The sequence below is a fragment of the Schistocerca gregaria genome, chromosome 2, assembly GCF_023897955.1.
Source record: "Schistocerca gregaria isolate iqSchGreg1 chromosome 2, iqSchGreg1.2, whole genome shotgun sequence".
Lineage (NCBI taxonomy): Eukaryota > Metazoa > Arthropoda > Insecta > Orthoptera > Acrididae > Schistocerca > Schistocerca gregaria.
This window is the reverse complement of record NC_064921.1, coordinates 216,995,616-217,020,367: the sequence shown is the minus strand read 5'-3', so window position 1 is coordinate 217,020,367 and position 24,752 is coordinate 216,995,616. Positions and strand designations below refer to the sequence as shown.

Below are 24,752 nucleotides of genomic sequence, written 5' to 3'. Positions count from 1 at the left end.
TTATTGGTGAGTATGAAGCCAGGTTTGTTGTGTCATGTTGTTTTATCTGTTATAATGGTTCTGTTCCAGTATAATTTGTAGTCATCATTCTCCAGTACATATTGTGGTGCATACTTGTATGTGGGAACATGTTCTTTTATAAGTTTATGTTGTAAGGCATGCTGTTGATGTATTATTTTTGCTACATTGTCATGTTTTCTGGGGTATTCTGTATTTGCTAGTATTGTACATCAACTTGTGATGTGATCTGCTGTTTCTATTTGTTGTTTGCAAACTCTGCATTTATCTGTTGTGGTATTGGGATCTTTAATAATATGCTTGCTGTAATATCTGGTGTTTATTGTTTGATCCTGTACTGCAATTATGAATCTTTCCATCTCACTGTATATATTGCCTTTTCTTAGCCATGTGTTGGATGCGTCTTGATCGATGTGTGTCTGTGTTAGACGACATGGGTGCTTGTCATGTAGTGTTTTCTTTTTCCAATTTACTTTCTTCGTATCTGTTGATGTTATGTGATCTAAAGGGTTGTAGAAGCGATTATGAAATTGCAGTGGTGTAGCCGATGTATTTATGTGAGTGATTGCTTTGTGTATTGTGCTAGTTTCTGCTTGTTCTAGAAAGAATTTGTCTACCTGTCCATAATGTAGGTTTTTTTATGTCGATAAATCCCCTTACTCCTTCCTTTCTGTTTAATGTGAATCTTTCTGTTGCTGAATGTATGTGATGTATTCTATATCTGTGGCATTGTGATCGTGTAAGTGTATTGAGTGCTTCTATGTCTGTGTTACTCCATTTCACTACTCCAAATGAGTAGGTCAATATTGGTATAGCGTAAGTATTTATAGCTTTTGTTTTGTTTCTTGCTGTCAATTCTGTTTTCAGTATTTTTGTTAGTCTTTGTATATATTTTTCTTTTAGTTCTTCTTTAATATTTATATTATCTATTCCTACCTTTTGTCTGTATCCTAGATATTTATAGGCATCTGTTTTTCAATCGCTTCTATGCAGTCGCTGTGGTTACCCAACATGTAATCTTCTTGTTTAGTGTGTTTTCCCTTGACTATGCTATTTTTGTTACATTTGTCTGTTCCAAAAGCCATATTTATATCACTGCTGAATACTTCTGTTGTCTTTAGTAATTGGTTGAGTTGTTGATTTGTTGCTGCCAGTAGTTTTAGATCATCCATGTATAGCAAATGTGTGATTTTGTGTGGGTATGTTCCAGTAATATTGTATCCATAATTTGTATTATTTAGCATGTTGGATAGTTGGTTCAGAGCAAGGCGGAACCAGAAAGGACTTAATGAGTCTCCTTGGTATATTCCATTCTTAATCTGTATTGGCTGTGATGTGATATTATTTGAATTTGTTTGGATATTAAGTGTAGTTTTCCAATTTTTCATTACTATGTTTAGGAATTGTATCAATTTAGGATCTACCTTGTATATTTCCAATATTTGTAGTAACCATGAGTGGGGTACACTATCAAAAGCTTTTCGGTAATCAGTGTATGCGTTGTGTAGCGACCTTTGTTTAGTTTTAGCTTGATATGTTACCTCTGCATCTATTATCAGTTGCTCTTTACATCCTCATGCTCCTTTGCAACAGCCTTTTTGTTCTTCATTTATAATTTTGTTCTGTGTTGTATGTGTCATTAATTTCTGTGTAATGACTGAAGTTAATATTTTGTATATTGTTGGTAGGCATGTTATGGGGCGGTATTTAGCTGGGTTTGCTGTGTATGCTTGATCTTTAGGTTTCATATAAGTTATTCCATGTGTAAGTGTATCAGGGAATGTGTATGGGTCTGCAATGTAACTGTTAAATAATTTAGTTAGATGTGAATGTGTTGAGGTGAACTTCTTTAGCCAGAAATTTGCTATTTTATCTTTTCCAGGGGCTTTCCAATTGCGAGTAGAATTAATTGCTTTGGTCACTTCATGTTGCAAAATTATCACTTCAAGCATTTGTGGTATCATCTTGTACGTGTCTGTTTCTGCTTCTATCCACAATGCATGCCTGTTATGTTGTACCGGGTTTGACCATATGTTTGCTCCAGAGGTGTTCCATGTCTGTTATGTTCGGTGGATTGTCTATTTTAATGTGTGTGTTATCTATTGTCTGGTAAAATTTCTTTTGGTTTGTGTTGAATGTTTGGTTTTGTTTCCTTCTGTTTTCACTTTTTTTGTATCTTCTAAGTCGTTTGGCCAATGCTTGTAATTTCTGCTTCTTTTCATCTAATAGCTCTATCGCGTCTTGTTGTGAGATTGTACCTAACCTTTTTCGTTTTTTCCTGACATTTGATGTCTTATAAATTGTGTTAGCTGTCCAATGTCTTTTCTCAGTTTTTCTAATCTGATCTGTAGCCTGTGTTGCCATGCTGGTTTTGTGGGTTATTATTATTATTATTATTATTATTATTATTATTACTTATCTACATAACTTTTTTTATCAAACACATATTCTGTTTTATCTAAGTAATCCCACAATATATAAACTGTATTGCATAACAGGTACATCTTAGCTGCCTTTTTAAATAAGAGTATTTTTTCAGTTTCTTTAATATCTTTTGGTAATTTACTGTACAGTTTTATTAACTGGTAGAAAATGCTGTTTTGAATTTTATGTTTATTTTTTTCTTGATAAATGTAGGTTTAGTCTATCTCTTGTTGCATTGCCATGGACACAGCTGTTTGTGCAGTAATTACCAATGTTATTTTTGATATGTACAACTAACTGGTAAATGTTTTCACATGGAGCAGTTAAAATCCCCAGTGTTTTGAACAGATGTTTACAATGAGCTCGACTAGTATTTTTGGTTATTATTCTCATGGCTCTTTTCTGGAATTTGGAAATTGCATTCATATTTTGTGTGTTTGTTCCTCAAAAAAGAATGCCATAGCTAAGAATTGAGTGTAGATATGAATAACATGTAACTAAAAGACACTCCATGTTACACACTGATGATAGGATTCTAAGAGCATAATTGATGACATTCTGTTTGCAAGTACCTTTGTGTGTTCACACCACTTCAACTGAGAATCAGTATTCATTCCTAGAAATTTTGCATTTGTTAAACAGCCCATAGAGGGACCATCTACATTTAATTTAACATTGGCATTTTTTCTCTTCAAACTGAAATTCATGGCATTAGTTTTCTTTATGTTCAATGTCATTTTGCTGCTTATTGACCAATCGTAACTTCCTTGAGAGTTTTATTTGCTTTCACAGTAAGGAGTATTCTTGTTTTCTCACTGACTATAATATTGCTGTCATCAGCGAAGAGAATTTTGTGGCTATGAATAACACTAGTGGGAAAGTCATTGATGTATATCAGGAACAGTATTGATCCTAATATGCTACCTTGTGGAACCCCTATATTAATCTATTTTGGTTCTGGTAAATATTTTACTAAATGTTTGGATCTATTTGAAGTAGGTGTTACCTCTACTCTTTGTATCCTATCTGCTAGGTATGATCGAAACCAGTCATTAGCTACCCCTCTGATTCCTAATGCTTCTAATTTATTTAATAGAATCTTGAAGTTGTATAAACCCTATGCATAGTTTCAGTACACACATTGGCACTTCATCTAAACCTACTGACCTTTTATTTTTTAGTTTTTCAACAGTTTTATTGACTTCATTCTCTGTGGTTGGAAGTAACATCATTGTATTTAATGCAACATTATATGCAAGTGTTTTATTTGTTTTGGTGAATTTTTGCTGTAACTTCTCTGCAATACTTGAAAGACTCTCGTTTACATAGTTTGCTAAGTGTTGTCAACCATTTATTACCTTATCCCCCACCCTTAGCAGTATTTTATTGTGCATTTGTTTGCCTCTCCCCATTTCCTTTTTTATAACATCCCAGACTGCTTTGCTTTTATTCTCAGCATTGTATAGTATTTTGTCATTAAATGACTTTTTTTGCTGAGAACTACAGCAGCTGACAATCACAGCCAACAAGGAATGAGCAGCCGAGATTCACAGTGAATGGAGTTAGCTAATGACAGTGGATCAATGTAAGGTTTGACAGTTTACATTGATAAGGAACAGACCTTAAACTTAATACAGTGAGAAGTAGTAATAAGAGTGCAAGGTTTCAATGAGTAGTTGAAGAGACACAGTGCGGAGGAACTTTGGTCTTGCCAAAGATGTCTTAAGCCTCCTGAGCTTATTAAGCTCACCAAACAGAGTGGACTTCTGGTTCCTGCTTCATCAATGGCCCTCCACCATGGCACAGATCAAACGATCAACTTAACTTGAGCCACCATGATGTGACTGGTAGAGAATGCCGGCCAGCCCAGACGCCATGCAATGACGGAAGTGCCGCTATGGTAAAAAGCAAGCACACTTCCGTTCTGGGCCCAGGGAACAGAACACGTCATCTGCCGCCTAAGCTACCCTGACAACACACATCAAAAGTGAACAGAAATATGCGCAAGTAAGGCTACACACAAGAATACATACAGAGTAAAAATATCTGAACTAATCGCACAAGCAATTGCCGATATAAGTTACAAGGTTAACACTCCGTAACATTACTATTATGCAGTAACTGAAACATAATCATGTACAAAGATTGAATTGCCTCCCACACATATTATGTTACAATTAATTTCATCTGTGGAACTTATAACAGGGAATGCTCATACACTTGCTTGACATATGGCCTGGAACACAATCTGCGATCAGTAACACTGACCGATGATATTGCGCTCAATCACTCGTAGGCGCGTTAATATAACAGATCAGTTCAACATAACACAGACGTGGACTTACAGTATCAAGTACTCAAAAATAAGTATTTCAGACAGGATGTTATTTTCTAGTGTCTGTCCAGGCGGTCATCAAGGTGCCGTAAAGTTTAAGCTTGAGGAGTACGCTAGGATCTTGCCGACCAGGTTACACCCGACGTCCATAGGTCTTCCAAGTCCCTGAAGAATAGTCTTTCACTTCAGTGATCGACCTCATTCATACACCACACTTCGTAAAAGAAATACTTTTTTATCTATTTATCGGCGGTGCTATGTTAATTTTTTGAAGAAAAGTATGAATTATTTATTTATTTGAATGAAATTGATACCAGAGTTAACAGAGCGATATTAAGTATATTATCTGAGACCGTTTAGAGATCAAAGTACTTGCGAAGATTGTGTGTTAGGGGGGCGCGTAAAGTGGTAATGTTTGAATGTTGTTTACGTTTTACTATCTGATGTTGATAGGATTATTAAACATCTCAGTGGATTGAATCGACAGTTATGAAAAGGTAATACCGCGAAAATCCATTTCTAAGTCTTTGTTAGGAATGACAGACTATATAGATGTGTTAAACTATAATTGTACGAGACGAAAATGTTACAGTGCAACAACCTGGCATTGCACAACGTACAGTTATCCCTATTGTTGGACTTTATTCCGATATATTTATACGTTTGCAATATTGGCAGTAACAAAAGATTGTGCCATGCACAGTGCCTCCAAAGTAAGAGTCTCATTTCTAAACTAACATCCCAAGGATGTTGAAATTGACGTTCTTCGTACTAGGCTATGTTTTTTGAAGTAAAAAAGGTTATTAATTTTAAAGATATCACAGGAAATAGACTTAAGTACTTGTCAGCTTTTACTTCTTGTATTGGCTGTCTCATACGAACGGCCGAAGAAAAATATTAGTTACGTTATTTTGGTTCTGTGGCATCCCGTGCAGGTATTGGACACTCCAGTAAAACACATAAATAAACTTTATGTATCTAAACCCGTAATAACATTAATATAAGAAATGACGTAAATACTTAATAATAGCAAATTGAGTTTGACATTAAATATGTGTGACAACATTAATGGAATAGTTTAAGGTAGTATAATTTAATTTTAGATTATTAAAGTTTCCCTTTATTTGCAGAGTTGTTAAGTTATAATAAATCCAGAAATAACTTGAGCCTTTTTTTCTCCAGTAGACTTCATTTCTTTAGAAATGAAACAGTCATTTGTTTGGATGGTGGTTGTATATTTGTGTTCCACTGTGAAGGACACTGTTCTGATTGGCTTAAGTCATGGTATAGGAGATATGAATGTTGTTGCAGTTACCAGCTCAGTGCTGTTTTTCTGAAAACTACTGAATGTTGAGAGGAGGAAGGGCTAATTTCTCTAAGTGCATTTCAGTAATGTCTGCTCGATGTTTCTTAGATTTATTTTAATTCGCATACCATAATGTTTAGTTAATTGCTGTTGACTGTTGTAGAGCTCTGATAAAGCTTTGGGATTTACTACTGTCCTTTTGCCTTATTGTTGTTAGTTGGTAGCCTATTTTCTGTACCATAAAAGCATCTCCATAAAGGGAGTAAAACATGTAGGCACTAACTCAAGAAAGTACAAAAGTGCAAGAGATAGAAGTAAAAAGATTGTCATTAATTCCATGTAATTTAGTGTCCTCTTTGTCTTTAGAAAGTCTTTTGCATAAACTTCAGTTATGGATTTACTGCTCATTTTTAAAGTTGAATTTTTAGTTTTTGCTTTAACTGGTAAGATTTTTTGAAGTAACTATATGCAAAATACAGTGGTATTTTTAGTTGCATGGTAACAGGAGGGGAATTAGGCTAATTTGAATGTGATAATTTATAAACACGTTGAAACCTCCTGGCAGATTAAGAGTGTGTGCCCGACCGAGACTCGAGCTCGGGACCTTTGCCTTTCGCGGGCAAGTGCTAAAGCTGTGAGTACCGGGTGTGAGTCATGCTTCGGTAGCTCAGATGGTAGAGCACTTGCCCTCGAAAGGCAAAGGTCCTGAGTTCGAGTCTCGGTCGGGCACACAGTTTTAATCAGCCAGGAAGTTTCATATCAGCACACCCTCCGCTGCAGAGTGAAAATCTCATTCTATAAACACGTTGATTCGATGTTAGTTTTTCACTTCCATTAGCACCCTGTTTTACACCTAACTTATACGGTTTTCCATCACTTCTATGTCTTGCTGATCTGAACTGATCTATTTGTTAGATGTTTAGATAATATATAGGCTACATTTATGTGCCAGTATGATCGGGAACGGGAAAAGAAACTTACTAGTTAGCAGCTTAGATATTTCAAATAAGCCTGACAGATTCTTATTTCAGGAGGGTGGCTGGTTGTGGTCACAGATTATATTTTCCTCTAGAGGAAAACTAGTATACATCCATGCTATTTGTGGGCAGAATTGTGCCTAAGGATTAATAAAGCAAATTCAGAAATAGTTAAGGATAGATGAAACATGAGTTGCAATATGTTTAAAATCAGGAAATGGGCGAGAGACCATAGAAGTTATAGTTCTGCTGTCTAGGAAGCAAGACTACTGAATCAGGACAAATTAATACAGGCAGAGAGATCATTACCTAATGTACTTTTCTTTTCATAAAGCACTAACTTGCAGTTGAGATATTTACACAGTATTTTATATAATTGAGGTTCGTGCTTTATAAAAACTGGAGAGAAATGAACTGAAATCATTTAAAATGCCATGCTATAGGAATAAACTAAAAAGACAGATGAAGTATGAAATTAAGAGATGTTGGATAGAACAGGTAGGGGAAATGAGTGTATAGAAAACCAGTTCTAGAAATGACAGGTTAGAGGGCTGTGCTAAGTAATTTAGAAGTTCTTAGCGTGTCATAAATCTCATTAATACTACTTGTCCCATATTATCTCTATCGTATTAAATGTCTACGCTATAGGCAATGATAGGTATAAGAGAAAGATTAGCATACAATAGAAGAAACTGACAGTTTCTAAGAAGTTGAAAGAATTACAACCATAAATTTCAGTAGAATGAAGAGAGTGCAGTCATGTACAAAATTAGACAGGTTTTGTAGAGAAGAAGGTGACACAGGATGGAACAATAAACTGATGGACCATGAAGAAGATAAAAGGGGAAAGGAATTGTCATGAGGACAAAATCCTATAGGTGGTTTTCAATATAGTGTGTGGCTTTATATGATGCTGTGAATGGTACAGCAGGTAGCTATGGTTTTTTATCACAAAGATGTATGGTTTGAGCAAACCCTGTGGTTAAGCCATTGAACTTATATTTGCAAGGCATGGATCTTTGTATTCAGTAATTTTTCACTGCATGAAGTTCTGTGCATATACACTCCTGGAAATGGAAAAAAGAACACATTGACACCGGTGTGTCAGACCCACCATACTTGCTCCGAACACTGCGAGAGGGCTGTACAAGCAATGATCACACACAGCGGACACACCAGGAACCGCGGTGTTGGCCGTCGAATGGCGCTAGCTGCGCAGCATTTGTGCACCGCCGCCGTCAGTGTCAGCCAGATTGCGGTGGCATACGGAGCTCCATCGCAGTCTTTAACACTGGTAGCATGCCGCGACAGAGTGGATGTGAACCGTACGTGCAGTTGACGGACTTTGAGCGAGGGCGTTTAGTGGGCATGCGGGAGGCCGGGTGGATGTACCGCCGAATTGCTCAACTCGTGGGGCGTGAGGTCTCCACAGTACATCGATGTTGTCGCCAGTGGTCGGCGGAAGGTACCCGTGCCCGTCGACCTGGGACCGGACCGCAGCGACGCACGGATGCACGCCATGACCGTAGGATCCTACGCAGTGCCGTAGGGGACCGCACCGCCACTTCCCAGCAAATTAGGGACACTGTTGCTCCTGGGGTATCGGCGAGGACCATTCGCAACCGTCTCCATGAAGCTGGGCTACGGTCCCGCACACCGTTAGGCCGTCTTCCGCTCACGGCCCAACATCGTGCAGCCCGCCTCCAGTGGTGTCGCGACAGGCGTGAATGGAGGGACGAATGGAGACGTGTCGTCTTCAGCGATGAGATCGCTTCTGCCTTGGTGCCAATGACGGTTGTATCCGTGTTTGGCGCCGTGCAGGTGAGCGCCACAATCAGGACGAGGCCAACACCCGGTATCATGGTGTGGGGAGCGATCTCCTACACTGGCCGTACACCTCTGGTGATCGTCGAGGGGACACTGAATAGTGCACGGTACATCCAAACCGTCATCGAACCCATCGTTCTACCATTCCTAGACCGGCAAGGGAACTTGCTATTCCAACAGGACAATGCACGTCCGCATGTATCCCGTGCCACCCAACGTGCTCTAGAAGGTGTAAGTCAACTACCCTGCCAGCAAGATCTCCGGATCTGTCCCCCATTGAGCATGTTTGGGACTGGATGAAGCGTCGTTTCACGCGGTCTGCACATCCAGCACTTACGCTGGTCCAACTGAGGCGCCAGGTGGAAATGGCATGGCAAGCCGTTCCACAGGACTACATCCAGCATCTCTACGATCGTCTCCATGGGAGAATAGCAGCCTGCATTGCTGCGAAAGGTGGATATACACTGTACTAGTGCCGACATTGTGCATGCTCTGTTGCCTGTGTCTATGTGCCTGTGGTTCTGTCAATGTGATCATGTGATGTATCTGACCCCAGGAATGTGTCAATAAAGTTTCCCCTTCCTGGGACAATGAATTCACGGTGTTCTTATTTCAATTTCCAGGAGTGTAGATCAATTCCTCATCCAATTGCAACTTTCAAGGCAATATACTAAAACTGCTTTATATTGTAAAATGGAAAGAACTTCTACAATAAATGACTGAGGGGGCATTTAAACACCTAAAAGTCTGCTGGTTCATACTTGTGGTTTTGTCCCTCAGAATCAGACTGGTTTCCTTCTCAAAAGGATTAATTAATGTTTATGACAACTTAAAATCCAAAAAAATGTGAGAGCCAGCCAGTTGATTCCTTCCTCCAGTCTTCCCCAACTGGGCTGACCATACGAGGTTTCTTATCTGTTCCAATTCGCTTAGTGTTCTACAAGCACTTCACCAGATGTATCCAGTAGACCAATTGATTCAGCCAATCCATGACTCCTTACAGTGGCTGCAACACCATGGCAAGGAGGTGATCTTTTGCTGGATACATTGCCACATCAGAATATGCGGAAACAACATGGCCAACAAAGCTGCCAATGAAGCATGTCGTGATGGTGTTGTCGATCAGTGTCCCATCCCATTGCACACTGCCATCTCATTTTCTGACAGGCACATCATGTGTCAGTGGGAGACTGCAATCACTCAAATAGACCACACAGGCATGGGCATGTCAGCCTCACCACTGGATCGAGGTTGTGCTTACCAGACTGCACATCGGACATAGCCCTTTAACACGTCTTCATCCACCATTCTGTTAAGTTCATGGTGTCACTTTCAGTTCAGCATATTTTGGCAATGTCTTTCTTATATACTGATATCAGGGCAGCCCTCAGTCCTGATGGAGAAGAGCCCATCATCCTCACCGATACTGATTCCAGTGTTACAAGAGTGGTGACATTTTCTGAACTATAAAGCATTATCCCAAAACTGCTGCGGAAAGGATGCAGACTTTAATGCATTATAAATTGCTATGCATGAGATTGGCATGCTGACTTTTTGTCGTGGAACTGATGACCATGATGTTGAGCGGCCCTCACATCTAATGGGTAGGATAAGCCTGTGATGGGACTGGGGTATGTGGTGCTGGGTGGGTGGATTGGGCAGGTCTTGCATTTGGGTCTTCCATGCAGGTACGATCTCTGTGGTAGGGGATTGTAGGTGGGAATTGCATAGGGGTGGATTAAGATGTTGCAGAGTTTGGGTGGGCAGCAGAACAGCACTTTGGGAGGGGTTGGATGTGTCTTGCGTGGGATGGCCCTCATTTCATGGCATGGTGATAGATGATCAAAGCCCTGGCTCCGTCATTCGAGTCCGGTGTGGCATTGGGTGACAAGGGGGGCAATTCTTTGTGGTTTGTTCGAGGGATGAATGTGAGGATCCAGTGTGTGTGGCGATATGGCACAGGAAATCTGTTTGTGAATTCGGTCTGGAGCATACTACCTGTCTGCTAAGGCCTTTGTGAGGCCCTCAGCATACCAGGCAAGGGAGTTATCATCACAGATGCATCTACCACAGGTGGCCAGGATGTATGGGATAGAATTTTCGGTATGGAAGGGGTGGCAACTGCCAAAGTGTAGGTATTTTTGGTGATTGGTGGGTTTGATGTGGACTGAGGTGTGTAGGTGGAGCCATCTGAGAGGAGGAGAGTGACATCTAGGAAGGTTCGGTCGATGGTTGGAGGAAGGTCAGATGAAGTGGATGAGAGAGAAGGTGTTGAGGTTGTGGGGGAATGAGAATAAAGTGCCCTGGCATTAGGTCTAGATAATGTCATCAATAAATGTGAACCAGACCAGGGGTTTGGAGTTTTGGGAAGCAAAGTCTGTTTCCTCTAGGTAACCCCCCCCCCCCCCCCTCCCGAATCCCCAATCGAAAAAGAAAAGAACTTAAATGTCAATTCTATTATAACAAGACAGTAGCGAGCCAGTGTACTGATTGAACTGTCTTCTGTTTCAAATGACTTCAAGAACAATATGGTTCTATTTTTAGCCTACCCTAACTGAAATTTGGGGTAGAAGTTTGTAATTGTATTCTCAATGTGGATTTTTTTTTCTTTTCTTTAGAATTTTGTTTCCTTATAATGTATTTTAGCAGTAATAGCAGGGCTGCATCACAAGCAGAAAACAGTGGATAGAGTATATGTGGGAATTGAATGGGTAGTTTAGTATGTAAAATTGGACAAGAAACTAAAAATCATGGAGGTGTGAATGCTATAGAAGAAGGAGGAGGAGGAAAGGCCTAGTAATGAAAGACTCTTTGCATTCTGCACGAAAAAATTTCTTCTTTTAATAGCAAATTCAAAATTTAGAAGAGGACGTAAGTTCCCAAAAGGCTCATGAGAGAGTACAGAGCCAAAAGTCATAAATTTAATTGAAACATTTTCATTACATAGGTTAACTTTATGTAGGGTATCAAATTAGCATCTTTAATCAACAATTATTCTAGCCACACTGATGTTAATGTAAAACATGTGTGTTCAGCAGTGAAGATCCCTGAAACTATCAATGAAACTTCTTAAGAGCATCTCTGTTTTTAATCCACTGTGGAAAATTCTATTATGTTAACTTCACAACTTTTTCATTAAAGTAATACATTCTACCTAATGATGTTATTTTAGGTACACCAATAACACAGAGAATGTTTTCCAAAGGCACAAGACAAGAATATTTCTTTTCAGAAAGATAAAAAGATAAAAAATAGTTCATTGTCTCCTCCTTCATCACAGACATTTCAGACGAAGGCGAAGTACCACCTGTCAACATATACAGCTGCTCCAAAAGAATATTGTTGAGGATGAGTACATGTCTACTGTGTGGCATTTTCATTGAATTGAAAAATCAAGGAAGGCTTTTCAGAAGAAGTTATTCATCTAATTTCTAAATAATTACAAGAAATTGGTTTCTAATGATGAAAATTCATGGTACCAGCTATTTTGTTGGTTGTCAAAGATCTCTTCTCAAGTTTCTTGTGTAGGAAATCTACATTGACTTTCCCTAAGGAGTGAAAAAACATTTGTCAGTATTAGCTTTGTAAAGATTTCATTGAATTGAAAAATCAAGGAAGGCTTTTCAGAAGAAGTTATTCGTCTAATTTCTAAATAATGACAAGAAAGTGGTTTCTAATGATGAAAATTCGTGGTACCAGCTATTTTGTGGGTTGTCGAAGATCTCTTCTCAAGTTTCTTGTGTAGGAAATCTACACTGACTTTCTCTAAGGAGTGAAAAAACATTTGTCAGTATTAACTTTGTAAAGATTGTAAACACCTGATGCAGTTGTTATCTGTGCATCATCCACTAGTTGAAGATTAGTTCTTCTTAGTATACATTTTATAGTTCCCCACAATCCATCAAACACAGATTTACCATGCCAAGTAGCAAAAAAGGAATGCTCAGCATCAATAGAAAAGTTGCTTTTGTGCTCACACAAATTTTTAAAGCCTTTTCTATTCTTATATTGAGCTGCACCCGCCCCGATAGCTGAATGGTCAGCATGATGGATTGCCGTCCTATGGGCCCAGGTTCAATTCCCGGCTGGGTCGGGGATTTTCTCCACTCAGGGACTGTCTTCATCATCATTCGCCCAATGTGGCGTCAAATGTAATAAGACCTGCACCAAGGCAGCTGGACCTGCCCTGCAAGGGGCCTCCCGGCCAATGACGCCAAATGCTCATTTCCATTGAGGTGCGCATCCATCAGTGGAATAATGCACTTTCTTCACTTGTAAGTAATGCTCTGCCAGCCAGTTCTTTCTGGACAGCATTTACAAATCCTACATCATGTTCCACATCATCACTTCTAAAGCAGTGGTTCACTATTACCAATTTTCTTTCTTCGTTTACCACACAAACATGCATGGGATGGATTGTACAGCTGCTACTTGTCAAGTGGTTCTCTGAATTTCACTTTGAGTTACAAAACTGCGGTTTTCAGCAAAGTCCATTAACAGAACTGCTTGTTCTGGGGTTAGATTTTCTTTCAGTTTTTTCAAAGATTTTGTCTGACACTTAGACACAAATGAGTGTGGTTTAAGTGCCTGTAATTTTGTTACCAACAAGTCTATGTATTCATCAAGAGTTGCAGACTGCTTTATCAATTCTGCCTGATGATCTCTGTTTATCTACTGGCTGAACTCAATTTCATCATCAGCGTCTTTGTAAGCTAATTTCTGTTTTAATAATTTTGACAATTTGTCAGCACAGTACAATTATAATAGTGATTAAGAATGCAGACGTAGTTTTCAAGTCACATACAACAAGAAATTTTATAAGTTCTTTGTACGTTTCTTCAGTGTGTTCCGCATCAAAAAGCAGTTTTACATTTTGGTGGGAAACCCCCCCCCCCACGCTCCCTCCCCCTCCCCTCCCCCCCCTCCCCTCCATACACACACACATCCTGAATGAGTGCTGGCACAAAATTTACAAAGACCAATTTGTTCATGTTTGGATTCCCCCATTTAAAACAACAGTACAGTTCTCTTAAGTTGCGAAGGATGAGTATTTTCTTGCATATACACATTCTTCTGAATGCTAACTTTCCTTTGCTCCTGGTAACATTTGAGAATATTCATCATTTTGCTATAAATCCGTGACAGTCTTTATCATTTTGTGAGCGCAATAGCCACCAGAAAGATCGCGGGCATCGCACATCGGCACGGCGCGGCACGGACGATAGTTGCCGCAAGTAGAGTCCCGTCCACCAGAGGGCACGCGAGAATTCAGATGTGACCTCTGCCAGCATGACAACAACTACTCAGGCAGCACGGGCCGTACCCAGTCAGTTAACATCGGGCATGCCTAGGACACAGTCCCGGTCTACGCTAAGTGAAGTGCAACGTAAGCATGAACAGTGTTACTACAGTGAGCAATAACTTTGCCCCATTTTAGGTATTGGAACTGATAAAATACCCATTTCTGTTTTCACTTTCCTTGCTTGTCCAACCACATACTCACTAACATTGAGTTCTCACATTGTTGGTTATTTTTGGTTTTTTTTTTTTTTTTTTTTTTTTTTTTTTTTTTTTTCAGGTACTCTCACATTAGCCACTTTTTCTTTCATTAACAGTATCATGACATCAAAATCATTGGCTTTCATAAGAATTTCATCATCAAATTTTTCTTCTCTGAGTCAAAATCTTTAATATTGCAATCTAATGCTCAGCACACTTTTCTTTCCAAAACGTGCTTCACTTTTTCTAGCTGCTTTTTGCCATGTGCAGCTCTGCTCTGATATGGAATGGAATGAAGTTTCAAGGGAAAGCATCCCGATTCATCTTAATTTTTATTTGCGTCTTCAGTACTTTGGCTTTCTAGTGCCAATTCGTGACATGTCACCTCGGTCATGTGCATCAGTTTCATTTCTACCACTGATGTCAGTGGTCTTATGACATTTGTGCACACTTTTGGCCTGGTTTTACGTATATTTTTTTACCACTTAATGTTTTAGACAAAGACAAGCAAACTGACATCAAAGATTTGTTAGTGATTTGCTTGGTGTGTTTTGAAAAAGGTCACACCAGGTTCTTTGTTTGATGACTCTCAAAAACATCTAAGTTAAAGTACCTGTGATGTTCACATACAGTAGGCACCTTCTTGATCTGGTGGAAAGCTTATATTGGATCGCATATCAAATCTTGTTTATCTTCACTTTTTACTAAGATATAGTTTGTCTAAGGACATGGCGTTTTTAGTAATTCTCCGATAGCGCTTGAATTCACATTTTCCATTGCAATTAACTGAACACTAGTTTACTTAAAACATATTTTATAGAAGTGGAATGATAGGGCCACACCACAAACAGATATGACCTGCCTCACAGAAAGACGAAGAGCAACTGAGGCCAAATAGACTAATTGTTGCTTGCCAGTTACTCTCAACAATGAACTTTAGCAACATTTGCATTGTTTTTATGCCTATAAATGTTTCAAGCAAGCTACTACTGTCTAAAAACATTTTTTATATCACTGTGAGCAGATGATTGGCTGAAAACATAAATCACATATATTATACTCTTTAAAAAGTTACTGAATTGAAAGGAAATAAATTTTCACTCTTACAGTTAATTTTCCTGGATAGAATGTGTGATACTTAAATATGCTAATTTGATACCTTTGCATCTGAGGCAGTGAGACATTGAGTGGATGAACTTACTTAAAATTATCCTTTTTCATCACAGCAAAAAGTATTTGACGTGTGTGTCAATTAACAGAATAACCATTAAAATTTAATTTTATTGGAAGGCTTATGACCTGGGGGGCAATTTAAGGCCAAAATCAGGTTCCTAGCAGGTTGGAGAAATGTGGTATAAGCATTATTCCACATCCTTGCAATTTTTCTGAAATCAAAAATTGACATACATTAATATTTATAAAACTTTTCTGTCTAACATTACTGCTTCAAAAACTGGATATCTGTTAATTACATACCTTACTTAACATCTGAAAAAAAAATCAAGTCAAAAGCTTAGTAAATGTCTGAGTTATAGGCATTTACGTAGATAAATACCATTTTGCACTGTCTTTCCTGCAGAGCCCAATTGTAAGAATAACACTGAATTTAAAATTCAATATAAAATAAAGTTGTAGCCTGGTACTATTTAAAAAAAAAAAAAAAAAAAAAAAAAAAAAATCGGGAGCTCCTATGTCATGATTATAAGCAAATGTGCAAATTTTTATGAAAGTTTGAGATGGAGGGTTACAAATCATTGGATTATTGCATGTTTTGGTGTGGAATGACCCAACATCCAATCAGCTTAACAACTCATGCTGATCAGAACAGTGTACAAAAGAATTGTTTGGTTAAATTAGTTTGGCTTTAAGAAAAAGACACCAGAGATGCAGTTGACAAGGAAGTAGACAGTTTTATAGGATTTGTACGGTGTGAAAAGTGTCTGACAATGTAAACTGGTGCAAAATGATTAAAATCCTCAGAACAAATAGATGCAGAAACAGAGAGACGTGTAGACTTTATATACTTACCAAGCGGGAAAGTGCTGGTTGATAGGCACAGTAAAAAAACACACAAACACACACACAAAATTTCGAGTTTTCGCAACCGGCAGTTGCTTCGTCAGGAAAGAGGGAAGGAGAGGGAAAGATGAAAGGATGTGGGTTTTAAGGGAGAGGGTAAGGAGTCATTCCAATCCTGGGAGCGGAAAGACTTACCTTAGGGGGAGAAAAGGATAGGTATACACTCGCACACACACACATATCCATCCACACATATACAGACACAAGCAGACACATTTAAAGGCACAGAGTTTGGGCAAAGATGTCAGTCGAGGCGGAAGTGCAGAGGCACAGATGATGTTGAATGATAGGTGAGGTATGAGTGGCGGCAACTTGAAATTAGCGGAGATTGAGGCCTGGTGGATAACGGGAAGAGAGGATATATTGAAGGGCAAGTTCCCATCTCCGGAGTTCGGATAGGTTGGTGTTAGTGGGAAGTATCCAGATAACCCGGACGGTGTAACACTGTGCCAATATGTGCTGGCTGTGCACCAAGGCATGTTAGGCCACAGGGTGATCATCATTACCAACAAACACTGTCTGCCTGTGTCCATTCATGCGAATGGACAGTTTGTTGCTGGTCATTCCCACATAGAAAGCGTCACAGTGTAGGCAGGTCAGTTGGTAAATCACGTGGGTGCTTTCACACGTGGCTCTGCCTTTGATCGTGCACACCTTCCGGGTTACAGGACTGGATTAGGTGGTGGTGGGAGGGTGCATGGGACAGGTTTTACACCGGGGCGGTTACAAGGGTAGGAGCCAGAGGGTAGGGAAGGTGGTTTGGGGATTTCATAGGGATGAACCAAGAGGTTACGAAGGTTAGGTGGACGGAGGAAAGACACTCTTGGTGGAGTGGGGAGGATTTCATGAAGGATGGATCTCATTTCGGGGCAGGATTTTAGGAAGTCGTATCCCTGCTGGAGAGCCACATTCAGAGTCTGATCCAGTCCTGGGAAGTATCCTGTCACAAGTGGGGCACTTTTGGGATTCTTCTGTGAGAGGTTCTGGGTTTGAGGGGATGAGGAAGTGGCTCTGGTTATTTGCTTCTGTACCAGGTCGGGAGGGTAGTTCCGGGATGCAAAAGCTGTTTTCAGGTTATTGGTATAATGGTTCAGGGATTCAGGACTGGAGCAGATTCGTTTGCCACGAATGCCTAGGCTGTAGGGAAGGGACCGTTTGATATGGAATGGGTGGCAGCTGTCATAATGGAGGTACTGTTGCTTGTTGGTGAGTTTGATGTGGACGGATGTGTGACTCTGGCCATTGGACAGATGGAGGTCAATGTCAAGGAAATTGGCATGGGATTTGGAGTAGGAGCAGGTGAAGCTGATGGAACCAAAGGAGTTGAGGTTGGAGAGGAAATTCTGGAGTTGCTCTTCACTGTCAGTCCAAATCATGTAGATGTCATCAATAAATCTGTACCAAACTTTGGGTTGGCAGGCTTGGGTAACCAAGAAGGCTTCCTCTAAGTGACCCATAAATAGGTTGGCATACGAGGGGCCCGTCCTGGTACCCATGGCTGTTCCCTTTAATTGTTGGTATGTCTGGCCTTCAAAAGTGAAGTAGTTGTGGGTCAGGATGAAGCTGGCTAAGGTGGTGAGGAAAGAGGTTTTAGGTAGGGTGGCAGGTGATCGGCGTGAAAGTAAGTGCTCCACTGCAGCGAGGCCCTGGACGTGCGGGATATTTGTGTATAGGGAAGTGGCATCAATGGTTGCAAGGATGGTTTCTTGGGGTAACAGACTGGGTAAGGATTCCAGGCGTTCGAGAAAGTGGTTGGTGTCTTTGACGAAGGATGGGAGACTGCATGTAATGGGTTGAAGGTGTTGATCTGCGTAGGCAGAGATACGTTCTGTGGGGGCTTGGTAACCAGCTACAATGGGGCGGCCAGGATGTTTGGATTTGTGAATTTTAGGAAGTAGGTAGAAGGTAGGAGTGCGAGGTGTCGGTGGGGTCAGGAGGTTGATGGAGTCAGGTGAAAGGTTTTGCAGGGGGCCTAAGGTTCTGAGAATTCCTTGAAGCTCCGCCTGGACATCAGGAATGGGATTACCTTGGCAAACTTTGTATGTAGAGTTGTCTGAAAGCTAACGCAGTCCCTCAGCCACATACTCCCGACGATCAAGTACCTCGGTCATGGAACCCTTGTCAGCCAGAAGAATGATGATGGATCGGTCAGCTTTCATATCACGGATAGCCTGGGCTTCTGCTGTGGTGCTGTTGGGAGTAGGATTAAGGTTTTTCAAGAAAGATTGAGAGGCAAGGCTGGAAGTGAGAAATTCCTGGAAGGTTTGGAGAGGGTGATTTTGAGGAAGAGGAGGTGGGTCCTGCTGTGATGGAGGACGGAACTGTTCCAGGCAGGGTTCAATTTGGATAGTGTCTTGGGGAGTTGGATCATTAGGAGTGGTATCAGAATTATTTTTCTTCATGGCAAAGTGATATTTCCAGCAGCGACTACGAGTGTAGGACAGTAAATCTTTGACAAAGACAGTTTGGTTGAATCTGGGAGTGGGGCTGAAGGTGAGGCCTTTGGATAGGACAGAGGTTTCGGATTGGGAGAGAGGTTTGGAGGAAAGGTTAACTTCTGAAATGGGGTGTTGTGGCTCCAGATTGTGTTGACTAGAATTTTGAGGTGTTGGGGGGGAGTGGAGCTGGAAGTGGGAGATTGAGTAGATGGGAGAGACTGGGTCTGTGTGCAATGAGAGGAGGTTGAAGTTTGTTGGAAATGTTGTGGAGGGTGAATGAGTTGCCTTTCCGGAGGTGGGAAACCTGGAGATTGGATAGTTTTTTGAGGTGGAGGGTGGCATGCTGTTCTAATTTGCGGTTGGCCTGTAGGAGGATGCTAGGAACAGCCGGTGTGGATGTGGGAGAGGAAAGATTGAGGACTTTGATTTGGGATAGGAGTTGACGGGTGTGTTCATTGGCCGAGTCGATGTATAGGTGAAGGATTAGGCGGGTGAGGGCTATGGATTGTGCAGTTTGGAACTGGTGTAAGGACTGATGGAAAGAAGGATTGCAGCCAGAGATGGGAACTTTAAGTGTGAGGCCTTTGGGGGTAATGCCAAATGTCAGACAAGCCTGAGTAAATAAAATATGGGAGCATAATCTGGCTTCGTCAGACAATTGTTAGCCTCATTTTCATAATCTGCCAGTACATAACCAGTCCTTTGAATACATTTACACACAGTTTTCGAAATTTTCCTGAATTTCCCCACCCTTTAACGTGTTTTGGAGACAACACAACTACCTAACCTTTGCACCCATTGTTGTTCACCAACCTAAGTTCAGCACAGGATCAACTTAGCTCATCTCAAACCAACACTTTTCGACTTTTTTCCACCTTCTAATACCATGTCAACCTCACAACATCCCCATTAAATTTTATTTACATTCCCTCCGCAAACATGCCTTCACCCTAGCCAGATTACGCTCCCATATTTTATTTACTCAGGCTTGTCTGACATTTGGCATTACCCCCAAATGCCTCACACTTAAAGTGTCAGATGCAAAGTGATCACTGTGAAGGACACACTCACACACCGCATACACATGTGAGACAGCATTATTAGCATCTGACAGTGTTTGAAAGGGATATCATAAACTGGTGGAATTGTGCAATTTCCAATTTTATCAGGGTTTTGGATGTGATAGTGTCAGGTGTTGGACTGTGTGGGAATGTGAGGGCAGCATACATATCATCCACTTCTGATCACCACAAAGGGGGATCATTGTACAGCGCACAAAGGATATTGTAACCTCTTCCTTCTGCATCTACCATCCACGGACAAGTAATGGACTGCATTTAACATTCTGCATCATCCCACACCACTGATTGGAGACTAACAGCAACCAGACTAGGGAATTATTGTCCCACAGGCTGTCATAACATTACAACACATATGTATGACTGTGTTTCCAGTGATAATGGGATTGGAAAGCACAGGTTGCTGATAAATGGCATCAAATTGTGTTGCTGCACGGCCACCAATGATCACTGCAAGTTTTGCTGTGACCCAGGGACAGGTCCCGCTTGTCCAGTGTTTTGGAACAGTGTTACATCATTGCACAGGAAGCCATTGGGTATGACCAGGTCATGGCTGGTAGTGATTGAGGGAACTCTGATGAGACAGTGGTACATCATGGACATCTTGCGAACTCATGTGTTACCTCTTATGTGACACTTTCATTGTACAATTTTTCAACATGATAGTTCTTATCCACGTATGGCATGAGTCTCTATGTACTTTCTGCTTGATGTTGGAGTACTCCCGTGGTCAACCAATCATCATATTTGTCCCAAATAGAATGTGTGTGGAATCAGCTTGGGCGTAAAGTCCATTCCAGTGCCAGTATTGAAGATATCAAGGACCAGTTACAGCAGTCGTGCATCAGCTTGGCTCAGGAGAGGATATAATGGCTTTGACACCTTTCCAGACCAGTTCATCGGTACATTTAGGGCAGAGGGGGTGCAGTGTCATACAGGTAAGTGTGCCCATGCTGCCAAATTCTTCACAAATTTGACTCTAGTTTGTGATCACTCTACTAACATCACCTACTCTCTAAACCCCTGAAGTTCTATTTTCTTTCTTCCTGCTTCCTGCCCTTCTGAGTGTATATTTTTATCGATGTTTTCATTCACGAAGTATAATTAAAGCATTGTCTTTTAAGATATTTATCAGAAGTGAGGTATTTTGACCTGCTTCAACTGAATCATATTAAGTTGCTTCAAAGATGAGCAGTGATCTCTTATCAGGCTTTTCAAGATCAGTTGATGGAAGGATTCCTCCACTAAACCTATTATGTTGTTGCAAGTAAGATGTGGTTCTGACTTCCAGTACATGTTACTAAAGTTGGGGATAATTTCTAAAAGATGAATCAAATATCAAAATTTGAAGCACCTAAAGAAAGATGATAAACTAAATGTGAGTAAAGATATTTGTATGTTATGGGACAGATAATTACAAGCAGTTTCACGTTGTGGCTGAAAGTGTCTTTTGTGTTATGTCAGAACAAACTTTTTATGTAGAAGTTGGGTTGTGACGAACAAAGCAATTATCATTTGAGGCATTTGATTTAGAATATATAGATAGGTTGAAATAGATACCTAATGTGTAAAAGCATAGCAAATTGAACAGAACTATATCACAATGATATAGAAGGATTTTTAGAGTACAGAAGACATAAGATATGAAGGAGTTCAAAGCAAAGCAGTAGGGAAGTTTAATTTTAAATGCGAACAGTTCAGGTTAGGCCTTTCGTGACTGTTATTGACATTACTGACACAACAAGTTTACTGTTACCAGTCACTGTTTATTTATCTCCACTGTATGAGAAACACTATCTAGAAGGAACATGCTGATGTAACTCATACTAATGCAAAACAGAATAACTACCCTGATACTAGAAGGAACTAGACAGTGCAAAAAATGTAGAAATTACAGATTGTAATTGGTCCATGCAGGACAGTGCACGGTACCAATATGTTCCAAAAAGCCATGCACAGAAGTACGATTTTTAAGGCACTTGTATCTTGAGTTCTGTTGGTCACAGAGAAAAGGGTCAAGGGTTCTGGATAGCCTTTGACCTAGCAAACATTTTTATGCTTTTCAGAAGAACAGGCATACTGTAGCTATCCTACAATACAGGGACAAAATTTAAATGTTACACACTTCCTTCAGCCCAGGAAAATTGAGCAAATTGGTTGGTTCTTGTACATTAGGTGTGATCTAGCGTGGACCTTAGGTGGCTTATAAAACCACCATTTGTTCACAGATGGTTCTAGAAAACCCCCAAAGAACCACAGCTTTTTGATGACCAATTCTAAAATTCATGGCAAATTTTCAAAACATTTACTATATGTTCTTAAGATGATGATCTTGGGGAATCTTGAAACCTTTTTTCTATGTCATTATCCATTACCTAGATCCAGAGGTTCAAAGTTATCGTACTTATGCATGTAAAGTAGCTGTGTGACATCTGGTCTGAGGCGTAAATGTTTTAATGTTTTGAATCTTCCTGGCAGATTAAAACTGTGTGCCCGACCAAGACTCGAACTCGGGACCTTTGCCTTTCGCGGGCAAGTGCTCTACCATCTGAGCTACCGGAGCACAACTCACGCCCGGTACTCACAGCTTTACTTGTGCCAGTATCTCGTCTCCTACCTTCCAAACTTTACAGAAGCTCTCCTGCGAACCATGCAGAACTAGTACTCCTGAAAGAAAGGATATTGCGGAGACATGGCTTAGCCACAGCCTGGGGGATGTTTCCAGAATGAGATTTTCACTCTGCAGCGGAGTGTGCACTGATATGAAACTTCCTGGCAGATTAAAACTGTGTGCCCGACCGAGGCTCGAACTCGGGACCTATGCCTTTCGCGGGCAAGTGCTCTACCATCTGAGCTACCAAAGCACGACTCACGCCCAGTACTCACAGCTTTACTTCTGCCCGTATCTCGTCTCCTACCTTCCAAACTTTACAGGGCGTGAGTCGTGCTTCAGTAGCTCAGATGGTAGAGCACTTGCCCGCGAAAGGCAAAGGTCCCGAGTTTGAGTCTCGGTCGGGCACACAGTTTTAATCTGCCAGGAAGTTTCATATCAGCGCACACTTTGCTGCAGAGTGAAAATCTCATTCTGTTTTAATGTTTTAACTGTCACAGTGAACACAAAGTGGGATTATTCTAAGCATTCTGAGGTTACCAAACTATAAATGATAATTAATTGAAACCCTCAGCTGCCAACAGGTGTTGTTGATATACCTCGATTTGGACAGCCGGAAATGTGTGCCTTGACCAGGACTCGAACCCGGGATCTCCTGCTTTCATGGCAAACACTCTATCCATCTGAGACACTGAGGACACAGATGGGTAGCGCGCGACTGCAGGGACTTATACCTTGCACGCTTCCCGTAAGACCCACATTCCTAACTGTCCACAATCTACATGTGTAATGCTCCTAACAGATATTTGCCCATCCACTCATTACTCACATCAACCAGGTGACAATTCCCGTAACAGTTCCCTTTAACTAGAAGAACAGATGCCATTGATGACCGTGCAGCTTCTCTTAGAATAAATGATAATTAATAACTCTCAGCTGCCGACAGGTGTTGCCATGCAAGCAGGAGATCCAAGGTTCGAGTCCCGGTAGAGGCGCACATTTTTGGCTGTCCCCATCGAGGTATGTCAACAACACCTGTTGACATTTCTTCATTTCTCCTCCTCTGGGTAACAACTCAGATTCACAAGATGTCCATGGCATCTTCCTCCACGAGGCTGTGACAGAGATGATGTGCTGATACTGGGGCGTGTGGTTTGAAGTGCTTGCAGTACAGGCAGCATTGCAGTCCACCATCCTTTGTCAACCCATATGGTAGGATGGGTGACATCGGTGCGAGCTCCATATCCATGTCAGGTCCAGGGCCTGATGGTGGTGGTGCCCCCACATTTGGTGGCCGAGGCAGAGAAGGTGACTCCAGTGTGGATGGCGGCTGCATCGATACTGGTTGCGATATTGGAGAAGCTGCACCAGGTTCATCCACCAGTCAAGGGGGCCCTTCATATATCGTGGCAGGGACCCAGCTGCATCATAAAATCCATCAAGTGACACAGACTGGTGTGGCGACATCAGTGTCCTGGTTGGGGATGTCCGGTCATCCACACACAGGTGCAATTGGTCATAATGATGTGCACAGAGGCCTTCCTCCTTACGGCCATAGCAGAGACGGCAGCTGTGGCATCTGGAGATAATGGTGGGAATCCATACTGGGTGACAACCAAACTCAAATGCCCAGACAGCCACCCCGGGCTGAAAACATGGCTGCATGGGTCAGCATCCCTGGCTGAGACACAGGAGCTTGCAGGAGTGTCCGGGTTGGCGCCTATGGAGCAGTCCGGCAGGGCTATTGTCGCTGAATGGTGTGAAGTGATAGGAACTGATAGGAGGACAGAAATTGATCCAAGGCAACGTCATACAGGGACCTAGCCACATATTTTTTCATTTAATTTTGAATCTTCTGACTAACATTTCGGTCTCACCGTTCGACTGCAGGTAGAAGGGCAGGGCAAAAATGTGGCGAATACCACAGGTGTTGCAGAAGTAGGCAGACTCCTGTGACATAAACTGAGGGCCGTTATCAGAGACCGGCATTGCTAGAAATCCTTCAGTAGAAAAAATTTTTGACAGAGCTGCTATGGTGACTAAGAGAATTCATCGTTACTAACGGCTCATGTTCAGTGATAAGATGGAATTCTAGCCCATACAGGAAAACATGAACGTTCATTAAGGCATAAACATTGGCGAGGGCTTCTTTCTCTATT

At 41.0% G+C, this 24,752-nt stretch overlaps 1 protein-coding gene across 2 annotated transcripts in view; it reads left to right on the top strand.

Moving 5' to 3' along the window:
- Positions 1-5,132: 5,132 nt before the first annotated feature.
- LOC126336710 (zinc finger protein 501-like) overlaps positions 5,133-24,752 on the top strand; it is a 99,984-nt gene continuing 80,364 nt past the window's right edge. Inside the window, exons 1-2 of one of the 2 annotated variants that reach the window (XM_050000679.1) lie at positions 5,133-5,274; positions 20,743-20,920. Coding sequence is in view for 1 of the 2 variants with exons in the window: in XM_050000678.1 (XP_049856635.1) it covers positions 5,267-5,274 (8 nt within the window). In the remaining variant the exon portion in view is untranslated. The remainder of the gene's footprint in view (positions 5,275-20,742; positions 20,921-24,752) is intronic. The other variant, XM_050000678.1, reaches the window with a different exon arrangement.